This window comes from Panulirus ornatus, chromosome 52 (genome assembly GCF_036320965.1).
Source record: "Panulirus ornatus isolate Po-2019 chromosome 52, ASM3632096v1, whole genome shotgun sequence".
Lineage (NCBI taxonomy): Eukaryota > Metazoa > Arthropoda > Malacostraca > Decapoda > Palinuridae > Panulirus > Panulirus ornatus.
In genome coordinates, this window is record NC_092275.1 from 14,621,234 (window position 1) to 14,643,532 (window position 22,299).

Below are 22,299 nucleotides of genomic sequence, written 5' to 3' on the forward strand. Positions count from 1 at the left end.
CCGTCCTTAAAGATCGCTCAGCTCTTGAATTTCAAGAGCAAGTTGAAGTAACCTTTGGATGTGAGCCGTGCATAACGGAGGGCTGTCTACCGCCCTTACTCAAGGAGGCCATTCAGATAATTAGCATGTGACATTTGAAATTCGTCCTGGGATAAACAAATGCCAAGATGACCCGGATGTGCGTGAGTTCATCCGAATATGCGTCCAACTCCCATCCCTCACCGACCTCCGTGACTCACACCTCCTCATGCAAGACTTCCGTATGGATTCAAGTCCTCTAATTCGAAGAACGAAGTGATTTCAAAGAATAGTGACGAGAGTTGAGAACACAGAGCCTCATTCTTCCTCATTCATATCCGCCGAGGCCAAGGTCGAAGGCACGGTGTCAGAGCGGGTTACTGGCTGTGGCGTCGGGTGACAGAATGACTAGGAGAGCAGAGGTCGTGACGTCATGCGCCCAGCTGACTAACTCATCACTGGCCGCCAGGGGGCTGAGAAAAACACTTGCCCGCTAGCTTCCTTGCGTCGGTAATGACGTTGTTAAATTGATCAACATCGTTCTCTTGAGTCTCCTCTGCCTCGTGACGTAACAAGCAGTATGCCATCTCATAAAATGGAGTTGAGTTCCAAACAGAATAGAGAGAAAAATTGCAACTTTCTAGTCTTTAGCAAGGCGGATTCTAACAGCTAGAGAACGACTCTGAATGCTACATGATCAGACAAAATAAATACGTACAAAAATTCAGAAATCGACACTATATCTTAAAGATAAGTCGATATGAATATCTAACAACATACTCCAGCAGATCATACACTTCATCATAATCCAGCTGGAGCTGAATAGCATTAAAAATCGCTTAATCTAAAAGAATGCAACACTGAGGGATCCATTCGACGTATGACAGATGAAATGTTGATAAAAATTAGAATGATTTACAACCAAAAGAGAAAACGTTGATATGAAAAAAAACTAAATGACAGTAGAGATGAAAAAAAAAACTAAAGGAACGCCAGACGCGTAGACGAGCTGTATATACTAAGGAGGAGGAGGGTGAGGGGCTGGGGGAGGGAGAGCTATGTGTCTCCAGATGGTTCCCTACTAGCAGCAGCAGCAGCAGCAGCAGCTGGTGTCCCCTACGTCAGAGGTCCGGAGCCTGGCGGACGATCCGGTTACTGAAGTGAATCATTTGAGAGTCCGAGGGACGTGTCGGAGGCCAGATACAATGTGTACACATACGCACATATTGCCACACATACGCACATATTGCCACACATACGCACATATTGCCACACATACGCACATATTGCCACACATACGCACATATTGCCACACATACGCACATATTGCCACACAGACGCACATATTGCCACACAGACGCACATATTGCCACACAGACGCACATATTGCCACACATACGCACATATTGCCACACATACGCACATATTGCCACACATACGCAGTCATAAACATAGTGACAAATGTTGGTATACAATGTGATGAAGATTTGGCGTTTGTAGGAGACACTAAACTAACTAACATTAGACCGGACACACTGGAGGATGTATGATACGCCAAGCAGGAGTCACACACACACACACGAACACAGAAAGGAAATCTCACACATACTGTGCTTGTCAACAGACACATGAACGCACACAGTCATATGCTTATATTAGAAGGAATTCCATTATGTATTCATATATGCAAAGACATAATGTACAAGGTTACATATCTCAACATCCTCGCATGAAACACATAAATGTTCTTAAGTATAATGATAGCTTGTGTGTGTGTGTGTGTGTGTGTGTGTGTGTGTGTGTGTGTGGGTACGAATGCATGGGTGTGTGCGTGCATGTGTGTGTATATGGGTACGAACGCATGCGTGTGAGTGTGTGCATGTGGGTACGAATGCATGGGTGTGTGTGTGGATGTGTGTGTGTGTGTGTGTGTGTGTGTGTGTGTGTGTGTGTGTGTGTGTGTGTGACACTAAACCATAACATGAAGCCGACCAAACACCCCCCCTCCCCCCCTCCATAGTTCTCACCACATTACCACAGGAACCCCCTCCCCCCCTCCCCCCTCTGCCTCATCTCCTCCCCACCGATCCCAATATCGCTCATTTTCGTATCGAATGACGTCACAAGCGTTCCGAATATACATACCGTATTGATTCTCATGTTCGACAGACGTCACAAGGTGGGTACAACACATTTCCCCCCCACCCATAAAAATAAGTTAATTTGTTTAAACAAGAACCGTGACGTCATAGAGTTCCAAATAGTACATATATATATATATATATATATATATATATATATATATATATATATATATATATATATATATATATATATATATATATATATATATAACACAGCAATTCAACCATGATATAGGATATACATGTTGGACACAAGTATAGCCTCCTCGTCTGTCCTGGAAATCCCACATATTCACTTCCTATACGGTAAGTGTGTCGTGTGGAGCCGGGCTCTGCCATGGTTACAGAGGTCTTGTTCTTACCAGTATGGAGCACTGCTGCTCGCAGAGGTGTGAGAGAGTACATGTCTACCTTATCTAAGTTACCAAGATACTTTGTCGTGAGATAGATAGATAGATAAATAGGTAGAGAAAGAGAGAGAGAGAGAGAGAGAGAGGGGGGGGGTGGGAGAGAGAGAGAGAGAGGACATACCTGCGAGTATCTAAAACGATAATATGGTATGAGAGAGAGAGAGAGAGAGAGAGAGAGAGAGAGAGAGAGAGAGAGAGAGAGAGAGAGAGAGAGGAGCTTAAAGCTGCAATGTAGCGGAGGTATGAATGGAGCCAGGGTGAGGGTGGATGACGCAGGCGCGGTAGAGCCAGGGTAAGGGTGGCAGGCGGTGTGTCTGGTCGATACTGCTGCTGCTGCTGCTGCTGCTGGTCCATTCAGACACCCCATCTCCATCCCCCCCATCCTCACCCCCACCCTATGACTTCCCCCTGAACCATCACTCTATCCGTTCATACATCATCCTTCTGTCCCCTCACCTTGTCCTCTATCCACAAAGCGTTCCGTCTCTCCCACTAAAGTTCTCGTCTCTCCTAGTCTAGCCCCCACCCCAAGCTTGACGGCTGACAAACACAGCTGTTCCTACTGTCATTCCCTCTTGTTTGCGGCAGATGGTTTGTCTGCATGTTTTGTGTGTGTGTGTGTGTGTGTGTGTGTGTGTGTGTGTGTGTGTGTGTTATCATCACCAACTTACAGATGTGTTCATGACACGAGAGGATCAGGGCAGGTGGTGGGCAGGGTGGGGCATAGCAGGGCAGGTGGTGGGCAGGGTGGGGCATAGTAGGGCAGGTGGTGGGCAGGGTGGAGCATAGCATAGCAGGGCAGGGCAGGTGGTGGGCATGGTGGGGCAGGGCAGAGTAGTGCAGGACAGGGCAGGGCAGGGCAGGGCAGGGCAGGTGGTGGGGGTGGGGCAGGGCAGGGCAGGTGGTGGGGTGGGGCAGGGCAGGGCAGGTGGTGGGCAGGGTGGGGCAGGGCAGGGCAGGTGGTGGGGTGGGGCAGGGCAGGGCAGGTGGTGGGGTGGGGCAGGGCAGGGCAGGTGGTGGGGAAGGAGGAAGAGATATAATGGCCCCCAGGGCCACGGACCCGGGGTGGGGTGGGTCGGCATCAGGGTGCCACAACACCCCAGGTCTTCCCTTCTTCTCTACAACCCACTTCTCCACTAACAACCCACTTCTTCTCTACAACCCACTTCTTCTCCACTAACAACCCACTTCTTCTCTACAACCCACTTCTTCTCCACTAACAACCCACTTCTTCTCTACGACCCACTTCTTCTCCACTAACAACCCACTTCTTCTCTACAACCCACTTCGTCTCCACTAACAACCTACCTCTTCTTCACTAACAATCTAACAAGGAAATCATATTTTCATGATAATCTTAACTTGTTCACCAGCTGAGCAGAGCGGTACGAGCCCTGGGTATGATGACCTTACCAATGACTGCCCAGTAGGGTCAGGTCGAAAACCTCCCATGGCTTCTGCCACTCTCCCATACCCAGTGCCACTCTCCCATACCCAGTGCCACTCTCCCATACCCAGTGCCACTCTCCCATACCCAGTGCCACTCTCCCATACCACCTTGGTGGTAGTCTCAAGTGGACCCGTTCCTAAACCCTCTCCCTGCCAGTGCCCTGTGCACCCATGTTCCTTGCAGGCCCACTCAACTTGTACCCTGTACTGATAAGCCAAGTGTCTCCCATACGTCAAGGTGTCAGGCTTCTGTCTAGGTGGCCAACCCGTCCCTGTCTATCGTCTGACGGTGGTAGACGGGCCTACCACACAGTAAACAAAACAACTGCTTGGTGCAGTTACCGGCTAGGAGAAAAGGGAGCAGCTCTGGGGTATGGCTAGGAGAGATGGATGGCAGGGTGAGGCTAGGCATGAGAGGAGGGTGAAGGAGTTGACAGTAGACTAAAGACAAGTAGCAGGAGAGATGGGCGGCTCTGATAGATGGCACTTACACAGGCAGTTGTCTGTGGTCCAGGTGTTAGGATGAGCACACCTGCATCCTGGCACTGACAAGTGTCTGGCGGGGGGAGGATGGGGAGGGTCTCGTGGGGCGGGGAGGAGGGGAGGGGAGACAGGACACACCAGCGGAAAGGGAAGTCAACACTGGGGTAAATCAAGAGGAATGATTTCATTGTCTGGGACGAGTTCCATCCGTGCTTCTACCCCTTCCCCCGCCCACCCTTCATAACGGGGGATCCTGGCCCCCAGTACTGAGCTGGGGACCTGCCCTGGTCCTGGGGATCCTGGCCCCCAGTACTGAGCTGGGGACCTGCCCTGCCTGGTCCTGGGGATCCTGGCCCCCAGTACTGAGCTGGGAGGCTCAGTCTAGACGAGGGTCATAGCCTGGTCGTGCGAGCCTCTGCCACCATAACACACACACACACACACACACCTCCCGCACGAGCTTCGGTGTGACCTGCTGGGCGGCCACCTGACTCGTAAGGGCACGTGTGTGCCCAGGGTCGTGCCCTCCTGCCTGAGGCGTCGAAGGATAACCATTCTTCACCCACCATAACCTTCCCCCGTTGTACTACACAGTGCAACACCACTGTATATTAATCACCCTCTCCCCAGCATGTAACCCCCCCCCCTCGGCCTCTCCCCCCCTCCTTAAAAAGCCACCTGTGACGTCACCTCCAATTCGGTAGTAAAGACATAGTTCCTCAGGTAGGTGTGCCTCCAGCAGGTGTAACGACCTGATGGTCTGGACATGTGTTTGTGGTGCATCTGTGGTGCTGGTGGTGGTGGAGGCAGCACACCTGCATGGTGAGTATCAAAACACCAATGATGTCAGTGTGGCGTCACCCAACACATTCATAACACGGGGAACTTATATAAAAATTTCTCTCGCGCAACTTTAATTAAACCTCCATATACCGCGAGGTGGCTACGTGGCTGTAACGAGCTGGAGGTGGCCGGCTGTCCTAACCCGTCACTGGTTTATTGATGTTTACCCGCCTGTTGAAGACTTGCTAGCCACAGTGAACCGTCCTCCCAGACGCCACCACTGCCACAAGCATCCTACAAGGGTCATCCAGCGGCGGCCACCCCCTGCCTCCTGCAGGAACACCTCCCTAGTGACCATCTGTCTGAGGGCGGCCTAGTGACCATCTGTCTGAGCGCGGCCATGTTTTGAAGCAGAAGGTGTCCACAGTTCCATAATGTCATATGTAGGTCAAGCCTTTTACCACACATCTCATCTGTTGTCATTCACTGGCGGAATATATATCTATTGGTCAAGAGGAAGTACAGATATAGATCATCTTTATACTGTATTCTAAGATGAGGTTTTGAGAATGAGCGTCGACTATGGACGAAACTCAAAGAGGTAACAAATGAGAGCCGTGGTGCGCATTCGTTCTCGGGTTCCACCGTATCGACAACAGACCAAGTGGTGTTAATAATTCTACTGGACCTGAATTCTTATCGCATCCTCCATAACGTCACTGGTCATTACATTTAATTACTAATTCATGCGTCTCCAGGTCGCCACTGAGTCCAATTCCCGACTATTTGCATCAGTATTGGTGTCAATAATGAATGATACCGTGACGTCATGACTACGTCACGGAGTGGCGCCTTCTGATTGGTGGAAGCTCGCACGCTAGCCTTTGCCATGCCACACGCACACACACACACACACACACCCTACCTCTCTCATCTCCCTCTCCCTCTCTCTCTCCCTCTCCCTATCTCCATATCTCCCTCTTGCTCCTATGATAAACAGTGTGAAGGCAAAATATAAATTAAGATGCTAAAGGAATTAATTTTACCTAAATTACAGAGAATTCACATGGCAATTCGTTCTCAACTTTAAAGTTCACCTTTCATGTACCTAACAAATATAAAATTTTTCCTTTATATATATATATATATATATATATATATATATATATATATATATATATATATATATATATATATATATATATATATATATATCACCCATGAGCACGATGGTACGACCCTTGAATGTGATGACCTTACTGTTGACCTGATCCTAAGGCCTAGGTCAAAGGTCAAGATCTTGTGAGAGGCAAGGGTCATGCTGTCATGCTGGAGGGTCATCACACACTCGGTGTTAAGAGGTCGTAAAGCCCAGCTGAAGGGGTTCAGGTTGACGCAAGTAACCACCCGATCGATAAAGGTGAACTTTAAAGCTGTTACTAGGTGAATATGAACCAAAGTTGCACAGTCCATTGGACTAATGATTAGTCGGTAACATATTACTACACTGTGCAGGAGGTATAACATGATATACTGTACAGGGAGGTATAACATGATATACTGTGGAGGGGGGCATATGATATACTATACAGGGAGGTATAACATGCTATACTGTGCAGGGGGTATAACATGATAGAAAGACATCTCTAATAATAATAATAATAGCTTGCACAAGCGCGTAAACGCCTCTCTCTCTCTCTCTCTCTCTCTCTCTCTCTCTCTCTCTCTCTCTCTCTCTCTCTCTCTCTCTCTCTCCGCACCGTACTCGCTCCCCCTCACCAAGTAACTGCATCCTGTACCTCATCCCAAGGATGTTACATGCTAAGAATATTAATCGTCAGAGGATATAGGTAGCGGAGACAGGAGTGGGGGTAAGGTCATGGTGGTGTGTGGGGATAAAATGGGGGGGTAGCATTCCTTCACGGGCCCCCAGGAATGTACCCCCTGCATGTGACAGCTATTTCACAGCTGGAAACTACGATAACTTGCTACTGGCATCACAGAATTGAAAACGGAAAGGAGGATTTAATGAATTACGTGTAGGGTACGTTATATCGGGGTCTTTTTCACAGCTGGGCACTTTAAAGGGATAAGTAAACAAAGCAGAGAGGAAGTGGGTATACCGTGACGTCATGGACGTCTGGCAGGCCAGTTGGGCACGAGCCAAGTCCGCACGAACGCACACACACTCGCTAGTTGCCAGGTGTCTCCACCTACTCCCACCAATAGGTCACTGTACCCCTCTTGTTGTGTGTTGTGGAGCCATCTGGAGGTCTTTGAGTACGGTTATTTACGAAATGGTATCACTGGTGATAAGGAGTGAGCGATTATCGGACGCAAAACGGTGAAAATTGTGAACAAAGACATTTTGCGTATGGGAAAGTAGCGGGCAACCCTCTAAACACTACGTCACCTTATGTCATGTTACGTCATGGCCGAAAATGGAGATGTACGTCACTTTATGTTGCGTTCCACTACCTGGCCAGACAGTGAGACGCATACTAATGACTTGTGACGTGGTGGTCGCGTAGGCGAACAGGTTCCTACACCAGCAGCACCAGCAGGTCTCCCACGACCGTCCAGCACGCATGTTGTTGATCATCTCCTCCCCCCCCCAGCCCCAGCACACCCCCCCCTACCCTCTCCGCTGGATCCCTCGGCCAACAGACACATGTGTATGCACCAGGGACCATGATTGGCCCATCATGGATTGTAATATTATGATAACGTGGGATTATGGGTCAGTTGGGGGATCCATCGAGCTCTTGTTACTCACATCAACAAATGAAGAAACACATTCAGACAGTTACAAGTACTGGATTATACATATATATATATATATATATATATATATATATATATATATATATATATATATATATTGCTCTTCACTGCATTCGTGAACTAGAACTAGCATTTGATGGATTTTCAGCTTGGGGATGCAGGTTGGACTATCGCCATCATTACAACCATAGATATAAGGGTAACTTATACATGACAGCACTTTCATTATGCCTCACATCATCGTATAACAAGGAAATTATAACTAAAAATGGAGGAATCTCATTATGGCAACGGACGGGAAACATGCCAGATGTCGCCAGTAAGGGAAGGTTAGAGGAAAATGACATCATCGGACTACGTCACCTTACGTCATGGTTGTCTAGCCTACCAGCCGGCTAGCTCCATCCCTCACGTCCCATCATCCCTAACTCAACACTATATATATATATATATATATATATATATATATATATATATATATATATATATATATATATATAACTAGGCAGGATAGGATTTTTGATCACCTTTCGCTATACCACCGAGCCATATTAAAGGTGATGTTGCCACCCATTGCCGTGTTATTTTCTCCTCTGAAGCATTATCACTCGTTATCATGACAGTTGATGATTGTTCTGTAATAAACACAACCAGAATACCTCATTAACCTCCACAATAACGAGATGATGGAGTTCATAATGACGGTCACAAGTGATGGGTGTGAGGAGAGACAGACACAGCCACCCCTACCACAGCAGTATAACAATACAGTCAGCCACTACTGCTCAAAACATGGCACGGAACACTTCCTTGCCAGACCAGAAACAAGCCAAGAGGCACCATGTTGGGAGAGCCACAGGTGGCACCCGCCCAACATCCTTACTACACCAGCACTCTACAAGCAAGTCCCCCGCAAGCCAAGAATGACATAAAATCACTATATTTAGTTCATCATCAGCCAAAATTAGGCATGGCATCGGATTCCTTGGCACCTCTCACGGGAGGAAGGGGCGAGGAAGGCATTCCCTTGGCAGCCAGAGGGCCTGTCCCTGCCAGACTTACCCCCCCACACGAATCATGAGCCTGAAATAGCAACATACAACTATATGCTAAAGTCGGGTTGAGGTGGAGGGTTGTTGGGGTGAGGAGGGGTTAATGTTGTCTGTTGCCACCACCTTCACTCGAGGAGAGTCGTGTGTCAGTATAGGACCAGCAGGAACCACCAGTTCACACTGGAAACAACATAATAACATCAGGGTCAGGTAGAGTCGCTAAGCTCCTCCCTCCAACAGCTGGTCGGGTGGTGTAGCTGGGGTGGTGGTGTCACTGTTGGCACTGGTGGTGGCCTTGTGCCACCACCAGTGTTGCTGGGTGAGCTGGTGGCACTACCAACACAAAGCTTACATATCAAAACCACGTCATGTTGTGAGGGTCGTGTGTGTGTCTGTGTGTCGCTATCATGAATGTCTCTGGTCACCCGTCACACACAGACACTGGTGTGTGGCAGACCTGCCACAATCTCTTTCCTTCCTCGGCCATATCCAACACACAGCGATAAAGACGCGACAACTTCCGGTGAACGATAGCCTTATCTGCGGCGGAACCGGGAGATAAACTGATAACAGGTGGTGAGGGTACACTGCTAATGGCCTTGGGGGGCTGGCACGAGTCCACTGAACACACCTGTGTCACACCAGACACCCAGCAGCTGTAGCACCTGCCAGACCCCAGTCACCTGTACCAGGACCAGAGGCGGGACCTGTAGCGCCCTGGTCAGTCTTATCAGGTCACGAGTATCACACTGATGCCAGAGGTCAACCATGTACGTAGGGGAAGACAAATCCTCATCACATCACTACTGACCATTCCACTATGAGGGGTGTGTGAGGGGAGGTACCATGCATGAGGCTCAGGGGCTCCTCACCAGCTCCTCATGTCCAGCAGGGGGTGGGTGTGCACCACCACCACAACACCAGGTGGCCCACAGCATGGTTGCCTCACACCAACACCATCACCTCACTCGTCACTCGCTGGCGGCTGCCCTCACTGTGAGGCAGGTCTCACCCTGGGGGTAGGTGTCACTAACTGTGGGTGTCACGAGGGGGGTCAGGAGGGGAGGCGTGCCCACGTGTGGCTGGGGCGAGAGGTCAGCGGGCACTGGGGCAGGCCACAGCTGTGGTAGGACCCATACCACGCGGTGAAAGCTTAAGGAGTGTGAGGGGGGCGGGGCGGGGCTGAGGTAAGACGTACCTGTGATGGGGGGCGGGTCCGAGTCTCTGAAGGGCTCCTCCGACCCGAAGAAGGTGGGCATCTCGGAGGTGGTGACGGGCGTGTTCAAACACTCATCGCTAGGACGGTCAAACGACGGCAGACACTCGGCCGTCTTGTCGAATGTGTCAAAGCTGACCAGGCTGAAGGACACTGTGGACTCAGCCATGGTAGCGGTAGATAGCGGGTCTATGCCGTCCATAATCATTGTGGAAAAGTTTAGTTCGTCTTCACTTGAAGTATGTGAGTCTTCAGGCTGTGGGTGCGACGCTCCCGAGCCTGATATGGTTGAAGGTGGCAAGCGCAAGAGGCAACGCAGAGCCCCAAGCGACCACGAGTCTTCCAGTGGAGCCAAGGTGACGAGCAACTAGCACCTCCGTGCCCAACACTGCCACGATACTCACTGAACGCCTCGCGCGTTTGTACCGCCAGTTTTATCAATGGGACAAGACCAGCCACCGCCAGCCAATCAGCGAGCAGCTTCTCTCCCTCTGTGACGTCACGAGACGTCACGCTCGGTGTTCTCCGTACTCAGGAAAAGTCGATAAGTTGCAAGTTATTCAGATCCTCTGTGCGCGACCGTGCAGTGTCCCTCTGTCATACATTATTTTATCCCTACTGACACAATAAATGTAATAGCAACCGAAAACAGACGGTATTTAGGCTCTGTCGATGTGTTTGTTCTCCACGTGCGGCTGAGCAGAGAAGCGGCGTGTGGCTGCCGCTACGTCACGGCGGCGCGCGCCCTCATAACCATATTTGGTAAGCCGAGCGAGAGCCGAGCGCGGCCGACCGTGTGACATCACTACCCCGCGCTACTTTGACTTTACTTGACCCAACACAAACTTACTACAGGCCAGTGGCGTGCTTAAAACAATTTTTTCCTGCGGCTTCTCACCTCCGGCAGTGTCAAATAGAGCCTACTTACTGCCAGGCCTGTATCGTGAGCAGTGCCATCACGCTGGGCACGGAGAGAGTGGCAGCTGCCCACACCAACACTGGCGCGGGCCGCCCTGCAACCACCCCTTATACCTGACCAGCGTCACGTGACCCGAGGTGGGCGTGTTCTCAGGCCCATGTGGGTGCCTACCTCCCGCCTACTCTTCCCCAGCTCCGCCACCACACACAACAAACGTTCCTCTGACGCAACTTATCTTCCCTGAACGGTAAACAATAACACTTGACTTTGTACGCCTTCCAGGACGTATACGCCTTCCAGGACGTATACGCCTTCCAGGACGTATACGCCTTCCAGGACGTATACGCCTTCCAGCTGGGCTAGATAAACAACCAAGAGTCTTTCCAGAAACCTGTATAGCGTTCCTTCTGAGACATGACAGTCTGCCGTGTGCTGTGTGCTGTCATTTCTGACATGATCAATTATCAATAAGCGAACCTGGACAGATTGTGGCTCTGTGGTCAGACACATGTGTTTAAAGAGCAGTGTGTCCTGACGGAGCGACCTCGCCCCAGGATGGCAGGCACAAGCCACGCCTCCACGTGCCCCCCCCCCCCCCCAAGCGCTGACGTAATCCTACATCCTAAAGTAAACACAACATGATGATGGTTGTGGTTGGTGTGTCCTGACCTCACCGCAAGGGGGGAGGGAGGGGGAGTTGTAAGAACGCTGGGGAGGTGAGGAATGATTCATGACATCAGTGAAACAGAGCCAGGGGGGGGGGGGGTCATGACATCAACGGGAAGATGTGAAAGGCAACAACATTAACTACAGATGTGACATCATCTGAAGACTGAGCATCAGCAGAAAACGTGACATCAATAGGATAGGTGACATCAACTGAGGTGACATGAACGAAGGATATGAAATCAATAGCCGAAGGAGACATCAACGAGGGACATGAAATTAATGGGATGCATATCAACGAGGGACATCATATCAACGAGGGACATCATATCAACGAGGGACATCATATCAACAAGGGATATCATATCAACGAGGAACATCATATCAACGGGAAACAGGATGTCAGCGGAGGTCCTGACATCACTGAAGGTCATGAGAACAATAGGAGACATGAAACACCTGGAGACAAGACATCAACGGGGATATGACATCAATTGATGCCTAACCTCAGCGATGACATGAAGTACACCAGACAAGTGACATCAACGATTATCTTTATCAATTATCATATCATTATCACCATTAGTATTAGTATTGATAGTAGTAGTAGTAGTAGCAGTAGAAGTAGTAGTAGTAGTAGTAGTAGTAGTAGAATCATCATTATCATCATCAGTTGTAGAGATAGTAACAGCAGAAGTTGTGTGTTAAGGGAGTGATCACTGCGATCATGAACCCGACGCGAGGGTTGAACTGCTTGTTCTAGGTCGTTAAGGAAGGAAAACGAGCGGGGTCTTGTTTGACTCCACTGTGGTCATCCCCAGGTGAGCTGGTATGTAGGTGGCAGGAGAGGTGGTATGTAGGTGGCAGGAGAGGTGGTATGTAGGTGGCAGGAGAGCTGGTATGTAGGTGGCAGGAGAGCTGGTATGTAGGTGGCAGGAGAGGTGGTATGTAGGTGGCAGGAGAGGTGGTATGTAGGTGGCAGGTCTTGCAGTGTGGGGATGAACATGTTGGACCATCGGAGGAGACGCACACGTGACACTTGAACATAAGTAGTTCGTACTGTTTACTAACGACTGTTGGCCATCGAACCAGATAATTGAAATGGGAGAGGAAAATACCTCGACGCTCCAATAACATGAAGTCTCAGACGTCAGCGCCCAGTGAGGAGTTCCTGCAGCTGTGTTACATGCAGACACTGTAGGTGCACGTGCGTCACCCTGCCACGTGCGCAGGACACGGGTATAGCCAGTGTTAACCTTTGGTGCACGACAGCACAACCCTTGAGGACGACGGAAGGATCATTTTGTATGATATCTTGGCCTTTGACCTCAGCCTTATGAGGAAGGTCAAATACAAGGCTATCATACGTAAGGGTCGTACCGTCGTGTTCAAGGGTCGTACCGTCGTGCTCAAGGGTCGTAGCGTCGTGTTCAAGGCTTCATCCACTGTAATCACTGATAAAGCTCTTATCAGATTATATAATGGTATAGCAGATTGTTGCTGTGGTAATATGATTAACATATCTAACAACATCATACCACACAATCACACTTGTCATCTTCAAGTTATGAGATGAATGTTTAAGTAGGTATCACAACCAAGAGTCAGAGGGTTGTGATCTTGAGGTTATGATATTGAAGACATTAAATTATTTACAGGACACTGAGTTATCATTATTGTGAGCAGATGAATGAGTAATTGTATTCAAATGGTTAATTATCAACCTCAAGATCGATCGTTAGGTTAAGGAAATTTGCATATAGAAATTTGTTTACGTTACACGTATTGTATACATATAAAAGAATTATAACTTATAAACATGATACATATTCTCTCTTAACAGAATAGAGAGAGTAAACAAAGAGTATATGATATTCATATTGATCAGTACGATACTTGTCATGTAAATCACTTCGCTGCCTCAATGTATAGCTTGCTGTATTGTACAGACGACAGTGAACATCCTCGTAGAACAGAGGAACATTGACCGATGTAATCTGATGTCTTCTAACAGAGAGATTTAAGAAATGATCCAACACTTTCTTGAAAAGACGAACGAGGGACAAAAATTCATCTTTTAACAAGAGAGTAAAAGATAGGGTGATATCACGTGACGTTTTGAGTTGACTGAGAGAACTGGTGAATTATCTGAGTTCTCCCTGACCCAAGGCAAGATGAACGATGATGGTGAAGCTTTGTCACGTGACACAGACTCGCAAGGTGATGTAATCTGTGTAAAGTTGATTATCAACTAAAATATAACACAATATGATTATCATAATGAGAGTCTTGTTGAGTTACTGAAGAGGCAAGAACAACAACCCCATCTTCTTGAAGTTAGAAGAATGATAAATTATGATAGAATCAAATAATAGAAAGATTTTGTTAAATGTCTGAGAATAGAGAAACGTAAACAAAGAACAGCTGATTCATTCATTCAACAGCTGGACTCGCGTGGGTGATGCTGCAGGGTTCTCAACGCTCGGTGATGCGAGCAAAAAGGACGATTTGTAACGCTGTAAATGTCAACTATAACAAGGTTGCGATCTTGATAACATCGTGGACGTCAGTGTTGTGATCTTCATAACATCATAACACTGTGTGCGTCGAGGTTGTCAGTTTGTGAACATTGAAGCAGTGTGCGCCAAGGTTGTGATCTCGATAACACTGCAACACTGTGTACGTCAGTGTTCTGATCATGATAACAACACAGTAGTACTGTCAGTCTTAACTATGGAAGACGTTACTACTGATAACTATTATCATAACAGCACCTACTGTGCTTTCTTATCTTGCTGATTTTCTTCCTCGCTTTCCACAGGGGTACCTCCATGGTCTTGGTAAGCAGTGGTACCACAGTGGTGAAGGGCCGAGTGGTGGTATACTTTCCTAGTCTAAGGTTAGCAGTGGTGTTGATACTTGTTTATCTTAAGACAGGGAAGTAGTGGTAACTCTCTGTCCTAAGGTCTGGGATGGGGCCGTAACCCCTTAGATGGGGTTTGACCCACCGGGGGTGTCAGGAGGTTGAAGGTCGTCCAGGGTGGGGTTGGGTGGTGGGGGTCATCCAGGGTGGGGTTGGGTGGTGGTGGTCGTCCAGGGTGGGGTTGGGTGGTGGGGGTCGTCCTGGGTGGGGTTGGGTGGTGGGGGTCGTCCTGGGTGGGGTTGGGTGGTGGGGGTCGTCTAGGGTGTAGTTGTATGGTGGGGGCGTCTTGGGTGGGGTCGGGTGGTAGGGGTCGCCCAGGGTAGGATTGGGTGGTGGGGTCGTCCTGGGTGGAGCTGGGTGGTGGGGGTCGTCCTGGGTGGAGCTGGGTGGTGGGGGTCGTCCTGGGTGGAGCTGGGTGGTGGGGGTCGTCCTGGGTAACAGTGGAGGCAGAGGGTGAATGTTGACGTCATGTATTTTCCTTTGCGAATGTTGTTGTAAACATGTTATCAGGCGGCTGGGTCGTCACTGGGGCAACAGTGAGAGGTCACGGGGGAGGAGGCAGGCTGGCAGTGAGGGAGGGGCAGTGATTCACTGAATTCTTTCTCACACACTCCACACAGGGCCCACACAACGTACTTATAGTATGTACTCGTCAACTCTTTTCTCTTCCTTTTCAAAACTTACTTCGCCCTGTCCAACCCCTTCTCTTATGCCTCTAACCCCATGAAAAGCGGATGGGGAGGAGTAACCATGGGGAGGAAGGGTGAGGGGGGAGGAGTAGACAAGACGGGGGTGGTGGGTGAGGGGAGTTGAGAGAGGTGTGAGGGTGTGTGAGGAGGAGGAGAGTGAAGTGTGCCTAGTGAGAGGAGGAGAGGATTACACCTCGGGAGGGTGGGAGTGGAGTACACAGAGCTTCACGAGGACGATGTATAGACTCGACTGATGACGTGAGGGATTCGATCCTCGGTCCTTGTGAACGGAGGCGACACTAGAGCAGAGTCTGCCGAGTCATAGGTGAGCTGACGAAGATGACAAGCCATAAACAACACAGACGAGTGATTCCTCTGTGGCAACGCTGGTGAGACATGCGGGGAGGGGATAAAGAGATGAGAAGGAGACAGACGTACCTGTCCACTCAGTCACCTGGGTGTGTGTGTGTGTGTGTGTGTGTGTGTGTGTGTGTGTGTGTTTATAAAGACAGGAGTGAAGATATGGAACATACATATACACTAGGTGAAGAAACTGGGCAACACGAGTGTAAAACTCTCCCCGTAACACATGGATAGTGATCACACAATGATACACATGGATAGTGATCACATAATGATACACATGGATAGTGATCACATAATGATACACATGGATAGTGATCACATAATGATACACATGGATAGTGATCACATAATGATACACATAGGATCTTAGAATCAAAAGGAAGGCATTAACTGAAGAAGCAAGTAGAACCCCGTTTCAAATAGAACCTCATCCCTCACACACACAGAAATAAAAAATCCGAAAAATGTACTGGAGGAGGATGTTCTCCTAACTTATATTTTCGTCTTCTTTAGACATTATTTTTCTTTCTTCCTCCTCGAGTCTTGTGTCTCGTGCTATGAGACGAGAGACGTCGAGATAAGATCTCGCTCCTGTGTCGTTAGAAACACAAGGCTTCCTGGCCGTCTCTCAAGATCACACGGATGCTACACACTTTCCTCCATCCACCTCCTGCGTTTGAGGTCTCCAGCCCACCAGCCGGGAACAGTAGTCTTTGAGTGTGAGGACTGTACCCGTTGAGCGTGAGGACTGTACCCGTTGAGTGTGAGGACTGTGCCCGTTGAGTGTGAGGACTGTACCCGTTGAGTGTGAGGACTGTACCCGTTGAGTGTGAGGACTGTAACCGTTGAGTGTGAGGACTGTACCCGTTGAGTGTGGGGACTGTAACCCTTGAGTGTGAGAACAGTAACCCATGAGTGCGGGTACAGGAGCCATTACTTTATAGTAAGCGTAGATATGTTTAACTAAGAAATCAAAAAACGAAAAGATTACGAAACTGGATCCTTCATTGTGGGAGATAAATAAAAAAAGACCCAGAGAGAATTTGTTTCATGCTGATAGATCAATATATATCTTTATGCAGAAGAAAGAAACACAAATTATAGATAGCGAGTCACTTCATCTAGGGAAAGATATTGCGATCATGCACGACAGAACATCAACAGTGGAGCTAAAACTACAGTGAACACAAAGGCAAGAGTGAACTGCAGACATCGTGTTAAAGAGACAGACAGACAGACAGACAGACAAAGAGATAGGCAGACAGAAAGACAGGTAGACAGACGTGCAGACAGACAGACAGAGCAAACCAGTGATACAAGTGGTGAGATACAGCAACATGTGAGGAGTATGAATGATAGTACGACACGAGTCCCTCCGCCACACATGGCACAGACATGTAGGTCTGACGTCACACGTTACACACGCGTGTGGCAGTACGCTGACGGACCAGCAGGGAAGGTAGCACATAAACGCAGACCGATATAACGACATAGCAAGTCATAAACGAAAAGATGGAGTGAGGTGAACACACTGGTAAGAAAACGTTATCTGCTCAGATTATGAGGAAAGTTATAGTGAACACTATCATCATCCGAGAGAGGACATGGGTAGTGAAGATGTTAACCATAGTCATGAAAAAACTATCTTGAATACTGCTGCGTCGAAGTCATCATGATGGCAAGAAAAACCAACACCTTTTGAAACAATTCAGAAACACTTCACAAGCGAAGTCCAGGATGGAGCATTCCAGCTGGCATGAGAGGCTAGAAGGTTTCCAAGTGTACACTGTAGTAGGAAGACACATACATGATGACGTACACAAGGCGCACGGTACAGTACCAACTCCCAAACTCTGACTGTCAAACATCTGCACAAGGAAGAGGACAAAGTAACCAAGTTTACTGTTCTACTTCACAACTTAACAAGGAAATGTCTGACAAATACGTGAGTGGGGCCTCAGTGAGTGAAAGAGAGAGAGAGAGAGAGAGAGAGAGAGAGAGAGAGAGAGAGAGAGAGAGAGAGAGAGAGAGAGAGAGAAGGCAAGATTATCCACTGTAGTCTTGGGAGAGGCAATATACCCACACGGGGATGCACACAGAACCATTCACACCTAACCTTGATGCCTGGCTACGTGTTCGTCATGCACCGTGCGGAGCGCTGCGGCAGACCCACTTGTACTGATGAAGCAGGTCTGACAGTGAGCCACACGCGCACACCCCACCTCGTGCATATGTCTTACTGTAAGTTGTAGGTAGGGAGGTAAGTGGGTAGGTAAGTATCCAGGTAAGTAGGCAGGTAGAGAGGTACGTACGTACGTAAGTAGGTAGACAGGTAGGTAGGTCGGTAGGTAGGTAGGTAAGTAAGTAGGTAGGTAGGTAGGTAGGTAAGTAAGTAGGTAGGTAGGTAGGTAAGTAAGTAGGTAGGTAGGTAGGTAAGTAAGTAGGTAGGTAGGCAGGTAAGTAAGTAGGTAGGTAGGTAGGTAGGTAGGTATGGCCCTCTCACAACCACTCCCATTCCCTAGTCTCCCCCCACCACACTCACATTTGCTCCCCACCTCTGCTTCCTCCGTCATCTTAATCCCCACCCCCCATCCCCCACCCTCCACTCCTCCAGAAGAAGATATCAACAGGACCATGTAATCCACAACAACATCAACAACAACAACAACTGCTACTACTACAAGAAAATGAATGATAATAATCAGAAGACGTCACCCTCTCGTATTATCCTACCTATTTCCCTTCACATCCCCCATCACGTACCTCACATTCCTCATCACGTACCTCACATTCCTCATCACGTACCTCACATTCCTCATCACGTTCCTCACATGACTCCACTAACTGCTTTACTCATTAACTAACAGTGCAACTGCTGGTCTGAGATCCTTATTTTCTTAATGTTTTCCTAAGACACGTACATGCACCCTGCACTCGCCTCTGCTTATTATGACCAAACCATAATTTATCTTAATGTCGTAACGTTATCTATATATCTGTATTCTGCCAATATATTCCTCATGATGCGCGTATTCCGTAATCTTCATGACGTATCTTTGTCGTCACCATCAAGACGTGTTTATGGCGTCATGTCCGGTAGCTGTAAGCCGTGACGGACATGCGACGTCATCGTTTGTTTTGGTCATCAGCTGTTGCCTTCAGGGAAATCCTAGCTGGCTACCGCAGATGATGTCATCATGTGAGTGTCTGTGGTGGGTACTGTGTGCTGCCCCTGCTGCATGAATCTCTCTCTCTCTCTCTCTCTCTCTCTCTCTCTCTCTCTCTCTCTCTCTCTCTCTCTCTCTCTCTCTCTCTCTCAGGTCACTCTTATGAGTCACTGTCTTCGAATTATCATTATCAGTACTGTTACTATTATCATTATCATTACTATTATCATCATTGTTATTCTCGTAGGTGGTGTGCTTCTGCTGCTCAGCTGGGATCAGTTCGACAACTCCAGATGGTGTCCACCCTTTCCTGCGAATATTTATGGAATTTGAACCTTTCTCATAACTCATCATGGGATCTGAACCGTTTCCGGAACTCGGTAACGCATCTACAGTGTTTGTTCTTCATCTATAAAGTCACTCTGACAGTGCGTCGTTTACTTTGGTTTTCTCAAGAGGCATCGAACTACTTTCTAGTTACATATACACGACCCAAACCTCTATCCCAGCAGATACACACTCCTGAAAACCTTCCGGTAATTTTCTGTCAGCTGAACATGTTTCTTACCATTGTCTTTCAGACCAGAGCTGGAGACCAATCCTAAAACCGTGATGGCTTTAGCACAAAGCTCCATTGTGTTTTTTGTAGTCAGTTATATTTTCTATATAGATTATCAAATAGATCAATTTTTTTTTGAGGTAAAGCGATTCTACAGGAGGGTTCCTCGACGTATTGTACTTTCTGGGAGAAGTATATTGGTAATTAACAGATGTGAACCACGTCTGTCCTTTTGCAGGCCTAGAAATTGTTTCCTCCCTTATATACTTCACTGTTCATTCTAATTATATAAAAAAAAACTGTTGGAACCTGTGTTTCTCTTTTCCATAAAACAAAACAAAACAATATTGCATGAATTTGTATAGGAAGAACAGTTAATGTTACGATGTTATCCTCACTACGAAGGATCAGATGCCACTTAGTTCTATCGATTCCTAATTTCTTCTTATCCAATGTTTGAGTAATGACTGTACACAGTAAAGTTATCACAACTCTCACAAGTAGGACATGCAAACCAAGAGAGATGATAAGAAACTTCTGTTAAAGGATCATCATCATTATTATTATCATCATTATTATTATCATTAATATTAAATATTCATTATTATTATTATCATTAGGTTCATCATCATCCTCATTATATGTAATTTCCAGGTCAAAAAAATCTAACATGAAACCATTTTTCCTTTTTCGTGGACAGAAGGTAATCATGTTATTTTCTTCACTGTTATTATCAGTCGTTCGCCTTATGTTCTCGTCAGTTTTCCTCACCAGTCATGTGCACCAAGACTGCTCACTGGGAAACCCTCACTATAGGAAAGGTGTCCACAAATGGATGCCAGATTTCGCTTAAACCAGATGTCGTTCGTGCGAGGATCCGGCTGGGGTTGTGATTGGCAGCGCGGGGCGCTTCCCCCACAACCCCAGCTGGACGACACTTGTAGTAATGTTCCACTTGTGTATTCAAGCGTTACCTCGCCCTCAAGACACGTCCAAGGGCTGCGCGCACGCTCGAGCGTTGACTGGAATCTTCAATAACCTTAGGTTCCTCCTGACGGGGACCTCCTGCAACCCCGAGGATGCTCTCCAGCCAGGAGCAGGGGAACATTTTCTCTACGAGTCTACTCTGCAGATGCTCAAGGTAACCGCTCTACGAAATATATCTATATATATATATATATATATATATATATGTATATATATATATATATATATATATATATATATATATATATATATATATATATATATATATATATACAGAGAGAGAGATAAAGACTCTGGGACAGGAGAGTGTATATCAAGTGTCGTAGATAAGAGTTACGTGACGAAACTGAGTGACGTGGTTATGTGTTGAGTCATGACACGTTACAGGCTGTTGTGTGAGGCAGCTACGTGAAGAGCCACCAACACCTGCAGGAGGTCGTCTGGTGGTGCTTCAGCAACACCTGCAGGAGGTCGTCTGGTGGTGCTTCAGCAACACCTGCAGGAGGTCGTCTGGTGGTGCTTCAGCAACACCTGCAGGAGGTCGTCTGGTGCTTCTCAACGCTTACTTCAGGAAATATTTACGTCATCACAGTCTTGTCGTAATTGTGTTGCTGAAGATGTTACATCAAATGTTTCTTCAGTTAGTGGAAAGGTTTTGGGTAAATGTTTCTCACGTAAATTGTCAAACTACTGACGACTAGTAGCGGGTAACGTTGGCTCCTTGTTCAACTGTTGTCAACAGTTGAAAGTAAAAACAAACAACGGTGGTTCTCCCCACCCCCCCCCTATACCGTTGTTACCCGTTTATAGATAAAACAAGATATAATTAAGAAAGCTTTCCACCCTTACCACCCCACCTCCCTCCCCATGAACTGTTGTGACCTCATTATTACCCACCGAACTGGTGAAGATGGTCATGAGGCACGTCGCCTACCCCAGAGGGAGGAGTCATCATGCATCATCACAGTACTGGTCACATCCCCTGACGTGAGGTCTGATGCCGTGGAAGCAGCGGCCGCTTCCCCTGACATTTAAGGGCCGATGAACTAAACACCTTTTTATAACCGTTGTTTGTCTCAAGACGACACGGCGAGAGCACGTCAGGGATGGGCTTGGTTTGTCGGGGTGAATTATTTGGTCATGTTCGGCGTCTGGCGTGTCCCCAGGGGTCCTTGCACCACAAGCTGCCACTCCCGCCACCACTGCTACTACTACCACCATCATATCATCACTACCACCATCATCACTACCACCACTGCCACCACAAGTACCACCACTAGCCTGTCACACCTCTACCAGCCTATCTCCCAGGGTCTACCACACAAATCTGCCAGCCAGTCTCCCAGGGTCTACCACACACCTCTACCAGCCAGTCTCCCAGGGTCTACCAAACACCTCTACAAGCCTATCTCCCAGGGTCTACCACACAACTCTGCTTGCCAGTCTCCCAGGGTCTTCCACACAACTCTGCCAGCCAGTCTCCCAGGGTCTACCAGTTTGTCTTCCTCCAAATCTCTACAGTTTGTAGAAAATTAGGTTCTCATTCTTTTTGTTTTTTGTTTTTTATGAATTTTTTCTACCTTTATTTTTCCCTTCCGAGGTTTATTTTTGTCTGCACTCTCCTCTGCCTCTACGTGATAAGACATTCGCACTAAACTTAGCAAAGGAGAATCTTAATTTAGGT

At 47.8% G+C, this 22,299-nt stretch overlaps 1 protein-coding gene across 3 annotated transcripts in view; it reads right to left on the minus strand.

Annotated features, from left to right (window-relative positions):
• The window catches only part of LOC139765107 (uncharacterized), a 39,190-nt gene that overhangs the window by 11,089 nt on the left and 5,802 nt on the right, over positions 1-22,299 (minus strand). Inside the window, exon 1 of one of the 3 annotated variants that reach the window (XM_071692283.1) lies at positions 10,322-11,239. The exons of the other annotated variants lie outside the window; for them this stretch is intronic. Coding sequence (XP_071548384.1) covers positions 10,322-10,547 — 226 coding nt within the window. The 5' untranslated portion in view covers positions 10,548-11,239. Of the gene's footprint in view, positions 1-10,321; positions 11,240-22,299 lie in introns of those variants that run through there. 3 annotated transcript variants of the gene reach the window in all.